This window comes from Oxyura jamaicensis, chromosome 2 (assembly GCF_011077185.1).
Source record: "Oxyura jamaicensis isolate SHBP4307 breed ruddy duck chromosome 2, BPBGC_Ojam_1.0, whole genome shotgun sequence".
Lineage (NCBI taxonomy): Eukaryota > Metazoa > Chordata > Aves > Anseriformes > Anatidae > Oxyura > Oxyura jamaicensis.
The window spans coordinates 62,277,623-62,295,570 of record NC_048894.1 but is presented as its reverse complement, the minus strand read 5'-3'; the positions used below and the strand labels follow the sequence as shown (position 1 = coordinate 62,295,570).

Sequence of the window (17,948 nt, the reverse complement as noted above, 5' to 3'; positions counted from 1 at the left end):
TTTCACTTGAGGAAGAACTCCTTATATTATTTTCTTCAAAATGAACATTGATGTAACTCTAGATGACTAGAAAGCAATTAATGCATTTTATTTCCATTGTAGACTCCAGTTAGATACACAAAGACTCTACTACTACCAGTTGTTCTAGTGGTTTTGGGGGTAATCATTAAAAAGGTAAGTGATTCAGTGAATCACCTTTACCTTGAATTTACTTTTTACATTTTTTAAGGGAACACTATTTATTTTGAGACAGGAAAAAGTTAAATAAAATACAGTTTGTCAAAAATATTTGTATACAATTTCTGTATTTCCTTTACTTATTTCCTTATAAGTTTTTACAAAGTTCTGGTCCTGCATCAGTGAGAAAACTTGCTTTGATGTTAAGCACCAAAAAAAATCCTGTCACTCAGCTGATGAGTACTATAACTAAAGTTTACAACTGTTTTTGTAGATTTGATTATGCATAGTTTGTGTGAAAACAATTTACAGTTTACACAAGAACAGATGGGATAACTGCTAACTGCCTGGCTAATTAAACATCCTCAGAAAGAATTTTTAGCTAAAGCATTGCCTTTATCTTAGCATTATCTAAAAACAAGATTACTCAGGTGTAATGTAATTTAACGAATGTTGGAAATGCTCTATAATGCTTTCGAAAATTTATTCATAATTTTGTTGGCTTCTGTGTTCTTCAGGCAGTTAAATATCTTAGGTGGACTTTATCTCATGCAGGCCAATATGAGAGGTAAGTATTCTTTTTGAATGTCAAATTGATCTTCCTGCTGGAAGTTCATTTGATTTGACATACACTAAATAACTACATTATGTTGATCCTTTTTGAAGGGTAAATTATATAATGGAATGGTTTGGATGTACTATTTGTGGTATTTTTATAGACTGTCTAAGTTTATCTTCTGAACATAGTTTTAAATATCTTAGCCTCCCTTGCCCACAAGTATTCTATTTCAACATTTATTTTTCTGCTTTGTTCCTAAACCAGTGTTTACTTATGTGTCTATTCACTTTTCTCCTATAAACAGTGAATACAAGCTGTTTCTTCCCCATTATTTTTTTCCAGGTTATAAAAATACTTAAATTTCATCCTTAGGAAGGCATCCCAGCTGTATTAATTTTATTTTCTAAACATGTGTAATACGTGCTCTGCCTGTTACAGGCATTAGGCATCACTTCTTGAAGTGCTTAAAGGCAGTGAATTTGGCCAATTGCATGTTGTCATTTCCCTAGCAAGGGAAATCGTTTTGCTTCCATTTTTTTTGTCACTGCTCATTTCAGTAATATTTGCTTTCCATAGTCTTAATGGCATATGTCAAAATTAAAAAAAATAAAATAAAAAATCAGTGCAGCATTCTGCACTCAGAGGGTTTTTATTTTAAAAAAAAAAAGTATACCTCATTTTCACTGTATTCACATTTATATTCCTTCTGAGAAGCCAAAACCAATCTGAGTGAATAGCTTACTTTTTTGGAAACAGTTCTTTGCCTCTGTTATGTTACTGAGGTTTCATTCTCTAAATAAACTGTTCAACTGTTCTATATGTGAAATAATTCATGAAAGTGATTAAAAAAACTGTTAAAATTAATTTTCAGATATCCAAGTAAACATAGGAATGGAGGATAGTTACTGATTTACAGTATATTTAAAAGCTTTTTAGAGAGGAAAAAAAAAATACAGGTGCTGACTCTTGCTTACTGTAAAGTAAAACTGCTGCATCTATATGATAGAAACAAATAGTGATTTTTTCCTTTTTTTTCTTTATTCAGAGAGGAACGTTTTAACCAGGGTGAGGTAAGATTTTTTTCTTCTGCACAATTTTATTCATATGTTAATGTGAATACGTGGCCCATTGGAAGCTGTATTTCAATATTTATGCTGATAGATAGTTTATTTGTAGCTAATTATTTGCATCTTTTATTCCATTGTCTTAAATTGGATCCAATATGTCACCAAAATAGCTCTGGAATGCTGAACAGAAAATAATGCTAATTAATGGTGGGGTGGCAGTGCAGATAGGATTATTTTGGGCTTTTGCTGTACCAGTGCAGAAAGGCACTGATTGCAAAAATGCCTCTGATTTACCACAACACTTCCACAGGTGATGTAGATTCATTGTTAGGAGGGCTGAACTACATCTCTGATGCTTTCTAACTGTTTTTTTCTTAACAAGTTACCTGTGGTAATGTGAGTAGCAGAGATTATAGAATCATTTAAATAATTTAGGTTGGAAAAGACCTCCTCTAAGATCATCCGGTCCAACCTTTAACCTGGCACTGACAGGTCCACCATTAAACCACGTCACTAAGCTCTACGGTACACATCTGTTGAAGACCTCTGGGGGTGGTAAATCAACTACTTCTCTGGGCAGACTGTTCCAATACTCTGGAACAGTGAAGATTTTTTTTCCTAATATCCACCCTAAACTTCCCTTGGCACAACTTAAGGTCATTTCTGCTTGTTTTATTGCTTGGTGCTTGGGAAAAGAGACTGATCCCCACCTCACTTACAGCCTCCTTTACGGTAATTGTAGAGCATGATACAGAGTAGATAGATGATACAGATGTAGAGTCTCCCCTGAGTCTCCCTTTCTCCAGGTTAGATGACTTTATTTGCTTCTTCCATCTCATACGTAAGTATTTTAGGTATTAGACAAGGTATTAGCAAAGTCTCTTCACCTCTGTAAAGAGATAATATAACAAATTTTACCCGTTTCTGCCTGACTGTGTTTCGGAATCTTTTGAAGAGCTAGCCATTTCTCAAATTCCTTCTACTTTTATTGTTAATGTTTTTCCTTCTGTTGTTCCATACTTTGACAGACTAGACACACTTCAGAAAAAAGATGACAAAGTTCAGTTTACTATCTGAAATGTGAAGATGTTTACTTTCACTTTGACTCTTTTTCAGACAAACTTGTTATTTAAACTATACTGAAAATGAAATTATAGTTTTGAGAGAAATTAAAAGTGTGTAAATATGATTGTTTGTGGATTTGTTTATTTTGCAGGTGGTATACCATGCATTGCAGCTGTTGGCATACAGTGTCCTAGCAATTTTAATCATGAGGCTAAAGTTGTTTTTGACACCACACCTGTGTGTTATGGCTTCCTTGGTGTGTTCAAAACAGGTAAGATTTAGTGCTGCAGCTATCTCAGTACTTACACTATTACCTATTCTACCTTTATTCTAAATCAAATTTGTGTGATTGCTGAATCTGAGTATCACAGTTAAAAATAAACTAAATTAAGTTGCCTGTCTAAAAATACGATTACATGTTCCTTTTTCCCCTCACCCTAAATAAAATAAGCATTCTGTTTTATGCAACTTGTCCAACTGCATCACTATACAAATCAGTATGCTGTATATTGAACTTGAGCATAAGGAGACATACAAAGGATTTTATTTTACTAATGCTGCTGCAGATTTTTATCAGCTATTGATTTTATCCAGAACAGTGTTTGAATTAGTTTGTTTTGTTTTCACAGCACTTTTGAGCTTATAGCCTTGCACATATTCTTGCCAAAAATGCAGTTTTAAGTAGTTTTTCATCTTGAAAATATTTTAGCCTTAAAAATCAAAAGCCATGTGCCTAACTCAGTGTACTGGGTTTGGCTGGGATGTTAACTTTCATACAGTACTGTGCTCTGCACTTGTAGCTAGAACAGCAGTGGTATCACACCAGTGTTGTTTGCTGCTGAGCAGTGCTGGCACAGGATCAGGACTCTAACCCTCCTAGGGGGTGGGCAAAAAAGTGAGAAAGAAACATCACCAGGGCAGCTGACCTAAACCAACCAAAGGGATATTCCATACCATATGATGTCACACTCAGCAATAAAAGGTGGTAGAAGAGGGGAGGGGTGGGCTCTCCTGAAAATGTCTGTCCTCCTCCCAAACACCAGCTACGTGCGTTGAGGCCCTGCTTCAAGGATGTGGTTAAGCATCGCTCATTTGTGGGAAGTAGAGAGTAATTTCTTTCCTCTGCACTTCCACACAGCCTTGACTTTTGTTTTTTTTCGCTTTCTCACTCCCTTTTCCCCTTTCCCTTTTTTCCCTTTAGTTTAATTGTTTAATTAACAATATTTCCTTAATAAATATTTTTTCCCTTTAATTAAATTATCCTTATCTCAACCCATGAGTTGTTCTTTCCTTTGCTTCTTCCCCTCCTCTTCTAAGGAAGGGGTGTGAGAGCGGTTGTGGTGGAGTTCAGCTGCCTAGCACGATAAAACCATCACAATCAGATGTATTTTTTCTAAGCTGAAATCAACCATAAGATAAAATGTTATTAGTATTTTTTTTTCCTGGATTTTAAATGTCTTAGAATTGCCTTTGTGTATTGGTATCCATGTTTTTGAGAAGTGAACTTGATTGATTGAATCTGTATCCAGGTAGCTGCTTTAAAAGCTTTGCAATTGTGGCAAAAGGGAAGCAGATAGGAAGGTGGCTTGAAAACTGTGTGAGAGGCTGGGCCCAGAGAGTGGTGATTAAGAGAGATGAAGTGGGACTGGAGGTCAGTAACTGGTGCTGTACCCCCAGGTCAATGTTTGGTCCAATACTGTTCAACATCTTCATTAATGGTCTGGATGATGAGGCAGAGTTTGCTGATGGTACAAAACTGGGAGGAGTGGCTGGTACATCAGTTGGTGTGTTGCCAGCCAGAGGGACCTCAGCAGGCTGGAGGAATGGGCTGGTGGAAACCTCATGCAGTTCTACAAGAGGAACTGTGAAGTCCTGCACCTGAAAAGGAACAACCCCAGGCATCAGTACATGCTGGGAGACAAACTGCTGGGAAGCAGCTTTGCAGAAAAGGACCCAGGGATTCTGGTGGACACCAAGCTGAACATGAGCCAGCAATGTACCCTTGCTGCAACGGAAGCTAATAGTATCTTGGGCCACATTAGGAAGAGCATTGCTAGCAGGTCAAGAGACGTGATACTTCCCCTATACTCAGCACGGTTGAGGCCACACTTGGAGTGCTGGGTCCAGTTCTGTGCTCCCCAGTACAAGAGGGACTTAAAACTACTGGAGAATATCCAGCAAAGGTCCATTAAGGTGATGAAAGGCCTGGAACATCTCTCTTTCAAGGAAAGGCTGAGAGAACTGGGCCTATTCAGCCTGAAGAAGAAAAGGCTTAGGGGGAATCTTACCAATAAATACATATATACACATGCAATATTATATATATGTATGTGCTTACAGCTGAATGGAGGTGTGCAGAGAAGATGGAGCTGCTGTTTTCAACAGTGTTCTGTGACAGAACAAGAGGCAGTGGGCACAAACAGGAAGACAGTAGGTTCTGTCTCAACACGAGAAAAAACACTTTTTCATTGTAAGGGTGACTGAGCACTGGCACAGGTTGCTCAGAGAGGCTGTGGAGTCTCCATCCTTGGAGTTACTCAGAAGTAGCCTAGACATGGTACTCGGCAACATGCTTTAGATGGTCCTACTTGAGCAGCTGGTTTGGACTAGATAACCTTCAGAAGTCCCTTCAAACCTCATCCGTTCTGCCCTTCTGTTGGAAGTGTCATTCACATAAAGTATTCCACACGAGAGTGAAAGGTCATGATTAATATTGAACTGGACTTGAAAAGAGAACATGTTAAGGAGTTGAGTTGGATGCTAAGAACTGTTATGAACATAATACAAATGAAAGGAAAGGAGAAAAATGTTTGACAGAGTGGGAAGACTTGCAGTGGTTGGGGAAGACAACCAGAATGTTAGCAAAAGAAGTTGCTTTTAAAAAGTAAGATAAACAAAAATAGTTTATTTTCTTCTGTTGTGATTTCTAGATAGCATCTACAATATGAATGAATTCTGTCCAAAATTAATTTGTTCTTAATTATTATTGCTTTATCTGTGTGTTTTAGTAGAAGAAAATCAATGGGCTTTTCTGTTCTGTTATTACTGAAAACTCTTTCAAAAGGGGATGAAGTTTAGAACTCAAAATACTTCATTATTTTGTGCCACAGGCCTCAAAGGCCTCTTACTCTTAGCCTTTTGAGAACTGAAAAACAATAAAATTTGAACTACTTTTTTTGCTGCATGTAGAGAAATAATTTCTGAAAGGTAGGAAAAAAGTACCTTGCAACTTGTAATGACTCAAAGATGAGCTGCCAGGAGGCCAATAGGAAGCCAATATGTGGCTTCCTTTGCCTTTTTTTTTTTTTTATCACAAGTTAATTGTTACTGCAGTGAATATCTTCATTTGGTGTCTTTTTCTTTTTAAACACCTGAGTAATGACACCACAGTAATTCCTCCTTGGATCATGTTGGTTTTTTTGTTTAGTATTGCAAGTAAGGTCATCATTCTAGTTAATGAAATCTGGTGCTTTTAGTAATCATTATGTTTTGGATCTTAGAGGATGCCTCATGTTATCACTGTGCATGTTTTGGAAGGACACATGCAGAGTATTTTACCACAATTCTGTTTTCCTTTCAGGTTGTATAAATTTTCTAGGATTTAGTTTAGGTCACTGACTTTAGTCCAATCTGTCAGTAGAAAGGATAGTGTTTAAGAAGAGCGATGGGAGAGAAGAAAAGGAAGCAGAATATATTTTGCCTTGCACTCAACTGCAGCTTGGCTCTTTAGTAGTTCTGCTGTTGTTTCCTGTGGTTGTAAAGCAAGCCTAAGATTCTCAGGAACCTACCAATCCAAATGATCACCTGTTCCAGGAGCTGTCCCTTTTGGACCAGAATAGCTCAAGTCCAGTGACCTGATCTCCTTTGAAGCATCCTGAAGGCATAGTTGGCTTGAAAGAAATAGGCCTTGAATGATTAAATAATAATAATAATAATAAAGCTTTAGACTGCTGTAGTTCAGATGTTTTTTTGGTACAGAAGGAGGTAAATGACAGTCTGCCACATGTGACAGGGCCTGTAATTATCCTGGCCCTGTCTTGGGCCTTAGGAGAAGTCCACACCCATGTTCAAGAGTACCCCAATTTAGGTGAACAATGCATGTAAGAATAAAAATACTTTTCTACATATATTCTCTTATTAGTGAGCAGTCAGCCTGAGATGGACATTTGTGAAAAAAAACAAAAACAAGCAGAAGATAAGACGTCGTTTGTAAATGGGATGTTGTATTCTTTCAGACCATTGCATGAATCTGTGTATTCTCTAGTACCTCAGTGATGCACCTTGTGGCACCTGGTGGGCAATAAAAATGTTATTGTTTGCATGCATTTCCTCTTTCTGTTAGGAGGAATTAATTGTTCCATTCTGGGTGAAATTTTGAAAGCAAAGAAAAATACCTTGAGAGACTTAAAGACTTTATGTGTTTATTTAGCAAAAACAAGTTTTAAAAAAGATTTGTATCAATGTAATAAATGATATAAGGAACAGCATCCTGTAAAAAGAAATGCTTTGCATTGTGTATATGTTCAGTCTTTCTGGGCTCTGTATATGAACAAAATAGTGGCAAATACAGATACTTAGAACATTACTGAGGTTTTTCAAGAGGATGTTAGGAATGTGGTTTGAAAAACCATGGATCTTGATAAGGAAAGTGCAAAGTTCTAACATGTTCTTGAACTGAGACTTTTGTGGTTGTTGGTGAAAAATGTTGTTTTTTCACATAGAATGGCACATGAATTAATGTTGCTTCATCTTTCCAGACCTACACAGCAGTCAGGCATATTTGGTATATTGTTTCCCTGGATAGTGCTGTTTTTGCTAGAGTGTTTATTTAGAAAGTATTGGAGGATGAGAGTAGAGTACAGTGCATTTTTGGGGAGGTGGCTTGGGAGATCTAAATAATCCAAAATATTTCAGGGATAATTTATAATAAAAAGAACATACACTACTGCATTGGTGTAGTCAGTCTAGTAGGAAACTTACTGTGAAACTTTATTTCATACTTTAACAATAAAAAAAGTACACTGACTGCATGTTTGATATTTTTGAAATCTCATGTCTTCCAGTTAGCAGTAGCTTAAATAGTTTACACGTTTGTCTGACTGAAGGTTTAGTTCAAATATGGATGAGTTGAAGTGTTTTTGCTCAAACTAAACTTGAACATAGCAAATTTGGTACTACTTAACTACCCATGTTACCTATTTGAGTATTTGCTTAACGCCTCCAGCATACAATCTGTAGGGAGAAATGCAAGGGCTAGCTTTTCCAGCTCAAGAAAGAGAAGGATAGGATATAAAGTAACATTAGCCTTCTAACTCCAAATTCTGCTTTTCTGTTGTATTTTCAGAATTTTGCAGTACTGGTTGTACTTACTGGTTTAAGTAGGAGATAAAATACTGTATAAGTGTAGTTAGCATTATTTAATTGTCTCTGCAGAATTTGACATTTGAACTAGAACTTTAAAAGCTGCATTAATGTCAATTTTCATATTTAGTTGTATTACAAATAAATGCACAACATTAGGTGAACATAAATACTTAACAATGAGGTCTCACTGAAGTTTAGTGGAGAAGCAATAGCAGAGGTGTTTCATATTGTAATACACATTAAGTTCCTTAAAGAGAAATAAAAATTGGTTGTGCTGCATAAAAAATTACAGAATTATCATCTAGGAATTAATTCTTGCATTTCAGTTATTTGGATGGCTCTTCTGTAAAATCCAGCCCAAAACATTGGTCTTTGCTATTTTAGCATTGATGGCAATAGAAGGATCAGCAAACCTTCAAACTCAGTGGAACATCATGGGAGAATTTAGCAATTTGCCACAGGAAGAACTTCTAGAGTGGATACAAGTCAGTACCAGACAAGGTATAGTATTTAATAGCATATGGTGTTCCCCATTTACTGTGAGATGTAACTGTAGAACTTAATATGAGTAAATAGCTGAAGAGGTATTGCTACAATCTGCCTTGGGACTATCCAAGGAAAAAAAAAAAAAGGTTTAGTCATGTATACTTTTCCACATAGAAGCTGTCTCAAATGAAAAAAAAATATATTTAAAAAAAGGTAGTTAGACTCCAGCCTATCAGCTTGGAGGTTAAAACCACTGGAATAGTGTATCTGCAGCAAAACTGCTTTTACAAAGTCCTGTTACAGCAGGTTTTCACTTGCGTGACTGGTTCTGTACGTGTGTCCATGCTTATCATTTGGGTAGAAGAGAATTCAAAGTGGCTGTGTTGTGCTTGCTCCTGTTCTTTAACGGAAGAGAATAGAAGTGTCAGAAAACTATTTGGGACCAGAATAGTTACCTTTTTAGCAAGAAAATGCATTCAAGCCAAAGAGGACTGGCATTCTATTGCTCATTTAACAGTGGTGTTAGAAGTGACAAATGAAAAAAAAAAAAAAAAAAGACCTTCTCATAATGAATACATTACACATTCCAGAAAAATAAGATGTATGAAAGATAAGATTAATAGTAAGGTATTAAATCTCTTTTTCTTACATGTTCAGTTATGTTAATGATAAATATTGAGATCAAGGTTTAAAAAAAAAAAGTGATTTTGTCATGTGAGTACCATATAAGGCTTTTTCAAAAGAAGTAAGTACCTTTTCCTCTTCACATTTATTTTTCTACTATAGGATTACTATTTTAGGTATTTGAAGATTTGTTCTGTCTTTACTGCTTGATTCTTAATTTCAAACATACCTTTCATTCTGTTTTTCAGATGCTGTTTTTGCAGGAGCAATGCCTACAATGGCAAGTGTTAAATTGTCCACGCTTCGTCCTATTGTAAATCATCCTCATTATGAAGATGCAGGATTAAGGTAACTCTCAAAGTTGAGGATTTTTGAAATTTTTCCCTTAATATTATTAATGTTGATAATATAAAGTAGGAAAGGAAAGGCATCATGTAATATAGAAAACTTTGTTAAAATGCCCATAAAATTTTAAGTCGGATTGAAAATGTGCAGTAGTTCTTCAGGATTTGTGTTCATCAGAGGGGATATATTGCAGGACAGATTTGACTTCAAACTTGCATACAAAAAAAAAATAAAAATAATATGATTATGGAACTGGAACTGACATGTATGATATCCTTTCGTCATTCTAACTACCCAAACATTGCAGGCAGACTGATGTTTTTTCTCAAGATAGCCAATCCGTTTATTCCTATCAACTTTCTGTGAAAAATAACTTGTCATGATAATATGTCTAACTGTAGATATATTAAGACTAGTTGAAACTGATTTTTTTTTTTAATGGAATTACCGAGTTGTGTTCTCTTTTATTTTCAAAATCAGGATGTTTTTTCTACGTGGAAATTTATTTATCGGAAAAGGTCATGCATTTTCTTTTCTTTTCTTTCTTAGTTTTAATGTCATATAATCTTTTCTTTTGGTAATTTGATAAAACTGGATAAAAAAAAAGGCACAGGAAAACAACAAGGTAAATAGAAATAAGAAGAGGCGTTCATATTCATTTTATGTGGCTTATGTCCTTAGTTCTGTACCTGACATTAAGTACAAAAACATAGGACAGGGTATGTTTGGGGAAAACATGCTGGAGATGATACAGTATCAGAAAATGAGCAGGAGTTAATAAATAAGGTCATATTCTCTCCAATGAAAGGAGAATATTACTGGATGTTATAGAATCACCGAATAGTCTAGGTTGGAAGAAACCTCCAAGATCACTGAGTCCAACCTCTGACCTAATGCTAACAAGTCCTCCGCTAAACCATAAGCTCTAAACCCTAAGCTTAACATCTAAACGTCTTTTAAAGACCTCCAAGGATGGTGACTCAACCACTCCCTGGGCAGCCTATTCCAGTGACTAACAACCCATTCAGTAAAGAAGTTTTTTCTAATATCCAATGTAAACCTCCCCTGGCGCAATTTTAGCCCATTCCCCCTCGTCCTGTCACCAGGCACATGGGAGAATAGACCAACCGCAACCTCGCTACAGCCTCCTTTCAGGTACCTGTAGAGTGTGATAAGGTCGCCCCTGAGCCTCCTCCAGGCTAAATAGTCCCAGCTCCCTCAGCCACTCCTCGTAAGACTTGTTTGCCAGACCCTTCTCTGGACTCGCTCAAGCACCTCCATGGCCTTCTTGTAGTGAGGGGCCCAAAACTGAACACAGTACTCGAGGTGCGGCCTCACCAGAGCTGAGTACAGGGGGACAATCACTTCCCTGGACCTGCTGGCCACACTGTTTCTTATGCAAGCCAGGATGCTGTTCGCCTTCTTGGCTGCCTGAGCACACTGCTGGCTCATATTCAGCCGACTGTCAACCAATACTCCCAGGTCCTTCCCTGACAGGCAGCTTTCTAACCACACATCTCCCAGCCTGTAGCTCTGTTTGGGGTTGTTGTGCCCCAGGTGCAGGACCCGGCACTTGGCCTTGTTGAACTTCATACAGTTGGTCTCGGCCCATTGGTCCAGCCTCTCCAGATCTTCCTGCAGAGCCTTCCTACCCTCGAGCAGATCGACACACGCACCGAACTTGGTGTCGTCTGCAAACTTTCTGAGGGTGCACTCGATCCCCTCATCCAGATCATTGATGAAGATGTTAAAGAGGACTGGTCCCAGTACTGAGCCCTGGGGGACTCCACTAGTGACCGGCCTCCAACTGGATTTGACTCCACTCACCACAACTCTCTGGGCCCGGCCTTCCAGCCAGCTCTTAACCCAACGAAGCATACGGCAGTCTCAGCCAGTTTCCTGAGGAGAATGCTGTGGGGAACGGTGTCAAATGCCTTATTGAAGTCAAGGTAGACCACATCCACAGCCTTTCCCTCATCCACTAAGTGTGTCACCTTGTCACAGAAGATCAGGTTTGTCAAGCAGGACCTGCCCTTCATAAACCCATGCTGAGTGGGCCTGATCGCCTGCTTGCCCTGCAAGTGCCACATGATGACGCTCAAGATAATCTGCTCCATGAGCTTCCCTGGCACTGAGGTCAAACTATCAGGCCTATAGTTCCCTGGGTCTACCCTCCGGCCCTTCTTGTAGATGGGCATCACGTTTGCTAGCCGTCAGTCGAGTGGAACCTCCCCCGATAGCCAGGACTGTTGATATATGATGGAAAGCGGCTTGGCCAGCTCTTCAGCCAGTTCTGTCAATACCCTTGGGTGGATCCCATCCGGTCCCATCGACTTGTGTACATCCAAATGCTGTAGCAGGTCGCCAGCCATTTCCTCGTGGATTGTGGGGGCCACATTCTGCTCCTCATCCCCTTCCACCAGCTCAGGGTACTGGACGTCCAGAGAACAACTGGTTTTGCTGCTATAGACTGAGGCAAAGAAGGCGTTAAGCACCTCAGCTTTTTCCTCATCTCTGGTAACTATGTTTCCCCCCGCATCCAGTAAAGGGTGGAGATTCTCCTTAGTCCTCCTTTCTGCACTGATGTATTTATAAAAACATTTTTGTTGTCTTTAACAGCAGTAGCCAGACTGAGCTCCAGATGAGCTTTGGCCTTTCTAATTTTGTCCCTGCACCGCCTCGCAACATCCTTGTTGTCCCCCTGAGTGGCCCGCCCTCTTCTCCAAAGATCATAAACTCTCTTTTTTCTCCTAAGCTCGATCCACAACTCTCTGTTCAGCCAGGCCGGTCGGTCTTCTTCCACTCCGGCTTGTCTTTGGGCACGTGGGGACAGACCGCTCCTGAGCTATTAAGATTTCTTTCTTGAAGAGCGCCCAGCCTTTCTGGGCTCCTCTGTTCTTCAGAACTGCCTCCCAAGGGACTCTGCCAACCAGTGTCCTGAACAGCTCAAAGTCAGCCCTCTGGAAGTCCAAGACAGCGGTTTTACTGGTCCACTTCCTGACTTCTCCAAGTGTGGGAAAGGAATTTGCAGGTGGCTTTGCGATGTTCCCCAATTAGAGATAATGAGTAAACAAGCTAGAGACAAGTGCACGGATAAGCTAGACCAATGATAAGTTGTTGGCGCGTGCTGTAGTTAATTGCCTATGTATACTCTATTAGAACATGCAATAAAGGAGGACGATTATACTCGCATCGAGGTTGCATCGTTACTCTGGGAACTCTGGGACCATCTTCCTTTCTGACAGCCAAGTATTGAGAACTCTACCATTTCGTGGCCACTCTGCCCAAGACAGCCCCCGACCACTACATCCCCCACCAGTCCTTCTCTGTTAGTGAACAGAAGGTCTAGCGGGACACCTCCCCTTGTAGGCTCACCAACCAGCTGCATCAGGAAGTTATCTTCCACGCTCTCCAGAAACCTCCTAGACTGCTTTCTCTGGGCTGTGTTGTGCTTCCAGGATATGTCTGGGAAGTTGAACTCCCCCACAAGAACAAGCGCTGATGATTTTGCAACTTCTGCCAGCTGCCTGTAGAACTCCTCATCTGTCCGCTCATCCTGGTTTGGCGGTCTATAACAGACCCCCATCAGGATGCTTGCCTTGTTGGCCTTTCTGCTTATCCTAACCCATAGCGACTCCACCTTGTCATTCCCTGCCTCAAGTTCGATGACATAAAACACTCTCTAATATAGAGAGCCACTCCACCACCCCTTCCGTGCTGCCTGTCCCTTCTGAAGAGCCTATAGCCAGACATTGCAGCACTCCAGTCATGAGAGTGGTCCCACCACGTTTCTGTGATGGCAACCAAGTCATAGCCTGCCTGCTGCACAATGGCTTCCAGCTCCTCCTGCTTGTTGCCCACGCTGCGTGCATTAGTGTAAATGCACTTCAGCTGGGCCTTAGCCTTCTCCCCCAGCCTTGCTACTGTTCCCCCTGGCACACCTCCAGCAAGCTTTGTTTCATCCCTGTCCCCCTTCTTCCCTAGTTTAAAGCCCTCTCAATGAGCTCTGCAAGCTCCTGGGCTAGGATCCGTTTTCCCCTTGGGGACAGTTGGGACCTGTCTGCAGCCATCATCATATTATAAACAGGATCATGGTTAGGAAGTGATGATTTTTTTAGATTCATTATGCAGACCTCAGAGTGAACGTTTGGTCTTGCATTCTGCATCTTAAAAAGTCCAAACAAGGGCAGATAGTATGACGTTTTGCAGAGGGACTGGGCAGATAATTTCTTCTGATCACCTCTAGTCCAGGCAAGTTTGTTTTGATGTCTTTGCATCTACCATTGAATATTGCATTTCAAATGCATCATTTTGACATTTTTACATTTTCTGTTCAAGGTAACCATGGATCTTGTGGCAAAGTTGTTTCCTCCAAAAATAAAAAATAAAAAGAGCTCTATATTTATTGTTCTGGGAACCATTACATATGTGAAGGAATCATCATATGAAAGCAAATGTCACTGAAGTTAAACTACAGTAAAAGTAAAAATGTAAAAAAAAAAAAAAAAAAAAAAAGTGAAAACAAATCTAGTATTAGCCTAGTTATCTGGTGAAATAAAAAGCTTTCCTGTGCAACCTAAAAATTAAGACATACATTTTCATCCTATGTTGTTTAGCTTACTTTTATCATATTTCTCTTTTTGAAGGGCCAGAACTAAAGTAGTATATTCCATGTACAGTCGAAAACCTGCAAAAGAAGTGAAAAGAGAATTAATAAAATTAGGAGTGAATTACTACATTCTAGAAGAGTCATTGTGCGTAAGCAGAAAAAAGTGAGTAATCTTTCTCACAAGAATGATATACCAGTCAAATATGTAGTCTGAGATCAAGCAGTAGCTTTGAAATATTGATGTACGCTTTATTAAAAGTGCCCATAATACATTTTTCTCCAGCTTCTCCATCTATTAATAAGTATGATCAACTTTATTGATGTTAGTAACTTTTTGGTCTTTGTGTGCACCTGAAAAGCTGTGTTCTGTGTATTTTAAATTTTACTGTAAATTACAGCAGGTTGCAAAGGAAACAAGAAATTATTCTGTGATGGCAAGAAGAGATGTGCATATGTACTAAAAGCCTAATATGATTAAAAGGTGCAGAGTAGAAGACAGTTTGAGTATTATGGCCATTGGTTGTCACTGAAAACTTTGTCATATTTAGACTGTCCATAAGAAAAAATTATGACATTTTTCTTAATTTCTGTTTTGAGCCTTTAGGACATCATCTAGATGGATTAATTTCATTTTTATTCTAAATACAAAGAAATTCAAGTTGTTACATTTCTTTGGTATTAGGAAGTTTTTTAGTGATACTAACGTTGAAAGATAATTATACTGGGAATTCTTAGTGTTTGTGTACAAACACTACAAAAGCAAGGAGGTAATACTTTTCTGAAGGTGTTTTTTAAAGGTGTCTTAGTTTTCTTTAAAAATGTCTGGAGTGTTTCACCCTTCATTTTATAGAAAGTTTTAAGGATCCCTGGTGATGTATATTGTATAATGTGAGTTGTTTTGCCATATATGCTGCCTCTTCTAAATTGTTATTAATTACATAACCACAAAAGCAACCAAATTTTATACATTCTAAATACTTTTTCTTGAATTAATAACATTTATTGATTTTGTAATCTGACAATTTTTAGTATAATTACAAACTTCAAATAGAAGGCACAGTCAAGTATTCATAGAAAGGTTTATAAAATTGAGTTCAGCAAGCTAAATGCTTTTTTTTTTTTTATGGTGGCATTTCTTTATTTCTCTTTTCATTTTTAAAAATTTTTAGGCCTGGTTGCAGTATGCCGGAAATCTGGGATGTGGAAGATCCTGCTAATACAGGCAGAATCCCTTTATGTACCCTGATGAGCAAGGATTCCAGGCCATATTTCATCACAGTGTTTGAAAATAGCAATTACAGAGTCTTAAAGATTCCATATGAGTAACGTTTCAATGCAAAGAACCATCAGTCTTTCAGCTTTTTAAACAAGTAACTGTAAGAATTCTAAATCAGAAATACCTTTTTTACTAGACTTTAAATGGAAATGTGTATTATTTTTTTTTTTTTAACCATTTTAAGTGAATTCTGATTATAGAAATATCTTAAACCTAACAGTTTGGATTTCTATTTCAGGGTCAGTCCCTTGAGATTTGCTATGCAAATGATTATATGTTTGCACATTTTATTGAACACTGATTCAAAAGGAGTTAAAATTTATGGAAAGTAACTCCGTTCTCAAAACCAATGATATTGTGAAATGGGACTGTCAGAATGTCATAGCAAAGCAAGTTTGTTTAAAGTTTCGGTGCTAGCAGCTTGGAACAAAGGAATGGTGCTATAGCATCTGGTATCACATTTCTCATGTCGCTTTTATTAGCCGTTTTATTATTCTGGACAAGGTGATACTTATTAGAAATTTTCTTAAGTCGCATAGTTTCACTAGTCGTGCCTGGGAGAAGTACGTTTTTTGTGTTAAGAACATTGGTCATTTTGGATCACTTAACACATGATTTTAAGCTTGCTTTTGAAATGGAAAACTTTGTAGGTGAACATGAAACTTTGTTATGTAGGTGCATGTTCTTGAAAACTTATATTAAAAATGAAGACTAATAAGGGTAATATTTGGAGCAAGCAGTAGTTTAGCTTTTCCATGTCCAAGGGTTTTTAGCATTCTTACACATTCAGAATAAGCTGGCATAATATAAATGGAATTTTTAAGGAAAAATGCTTTATTCAGGAAAAATCTGTAATAGCCTTAGAAAAATACTAAAATAAATCCTTCACTGCCTTAACTAGACCTTCAGCGCCTAACTTGCTAAGAAATTATTTTCAAAATTTATGCCCCATTTTCTTTTCCCCTGTATTAGATCCTGCCTACATTTTATCATCAGCATTAAAGAAAAATGAAATTTAACCCAGTTGATTATGAGTATAGCCAAACAGTTGGGTGGGTATAATTTCTCCAACAGTATTAGAGTGGTTCTTCAGTTTTATGTCATATTGATATCACACCAACATTATTGTTATATAGTACTTAAATAATTCATTTCCCAGGATACCCAGTACAAAGACATTCTTCAGTTGTTTAGCTGATACAGAATTTTTGTATATTTATTGTTATGGGAAAATATCACAGAAATGGTGATTCTACAGTTCAAGGTTTATAAAGTCTCGTGTTTCTCTATATCATTCATTCTTGGTTTGTTGATTTTTTTTTTTTTTTTTTAAGTTGTTCATGCATCAGTCTATTGACATGACTGGTCTTTTACAGCCCTGAGAGCATCTAATAATATTAGATGCTACAGGAATGGTATCTACCACATGTATAACAGAAGCAATTAAATGGGAACCTCTGATAAAGTAGTAGTGTAACAGCTGATCAGTATTCTGAGTCGTCTTATTTTTTTTAAGATCTGTTTTATTGTGATGGAGAATGGCTGAAAATGCATTAGCTTTTTAACTTTTACAGAATAGATTTTTGGAAAAAATTTATATAAGAAAACTATCAAAAAAGGGCTTTTGGGAAGTCACTTTTAAAAATATTAATTGAATTCAAGGAGGCCAGAAAAAAAAATCTTTAATCTTTATATAAACATTGTGACTAGTGTTACAGCACAAAAAGGTACTGTATTTTTATGAAATTTATGCCAACTGTTGATGTGTACTTATGTGGTTAAATAAAAAAGAAAAAGATGGAAGATTTTCTCATGTTTCTAATGAATGTTACATTTCTACATTTATGTATTAAAATGAAATTTAATACAGTTGCCACAGCAGATATAACTGAAGCTGATCCCTGAACTAAACAATACAAGGAAGTGTTTCAGATAATTAGAACAAACTCAACTAATCTCTTTCCAGCCTCCAGATTATGTGGAATATCGCTGCAGGTAAATATGAAAAGACAGTGAGAAAATGTCACATACTATTTTACACCCAAAGTGAACATGGAAGGCAATTCAAAATGGTGCTTTACCTAAATTTCTAAACTCAGGTAATCCAGAGTGAAACCCAACTGCAAGTAGACTGAAGAAACACTTAGAAGTTAATGTTCAGAGAGGTACTTCAGTAAAAATGTGCCTTATTTGATGAGAAGGCTGTTAGTGAGTACATGGCCAGACTGTTCCAGTGATGTTTATTTGTAAATTTTCATTTCATGTTGAGTGCCACTGTACTGATGCTCTCTTTGAAACAGTCTTAAAACTAAATAAATATTTCCATCTCATGTTAGGATGATAAAATCTAGTAAAGGAAATAAAAGTTTAAAAAAA

The 17,948-nt window shown here is 37.7% G+C and overlaps 1 protein-coding gene across 2 annotated transcripts in view; it reads left to right on the top strand.

The window, feature by feature from the left end:
- The window catches only part of DPY19L1 (dpy-19 like C-mannosyltransferase 1), a 54,420-nt gene extending 37,045 nt beyond the window's left edge, over positions 1-17,375 (top strand). For both annotated transcript variants that reach the window (XM_035316954.1, XM_035316952.1), the window contains 8 exons: positions 103-174; positions 696-745; positions 1,782-1,806; positions 3,020-3,139; positions 8,559-8,733; positions 9,591-9,690; positions 14,334-14,459; positions 15,466-17,375. In XM_035316954.1, coding sequence (XP_035172845.1) covers positions 103-174; positions 696-745; positions 1,782-1,806; positions 3,020-3,139; positions 8,559-8,733; positions 9,591-9,690; positions 14,334-14,459; positions 15,466-15,622 — 825 coding nt within the window. In that variant the 3' untranslated portion in view covers positions 15,623-17,375. The remainder of the gene's footprint in view (positions 1-102; positions 175-695; positions 746-1,781; positions 1,807-3,019; positions 3,140-8,558; positions 8,734-9,590; positions 9,691-14,333; positions 14,460-15,465) is intronic.
- The last annotated feature ends 573 nt before the right edge of the window (positions 17,376-17,948 follow it).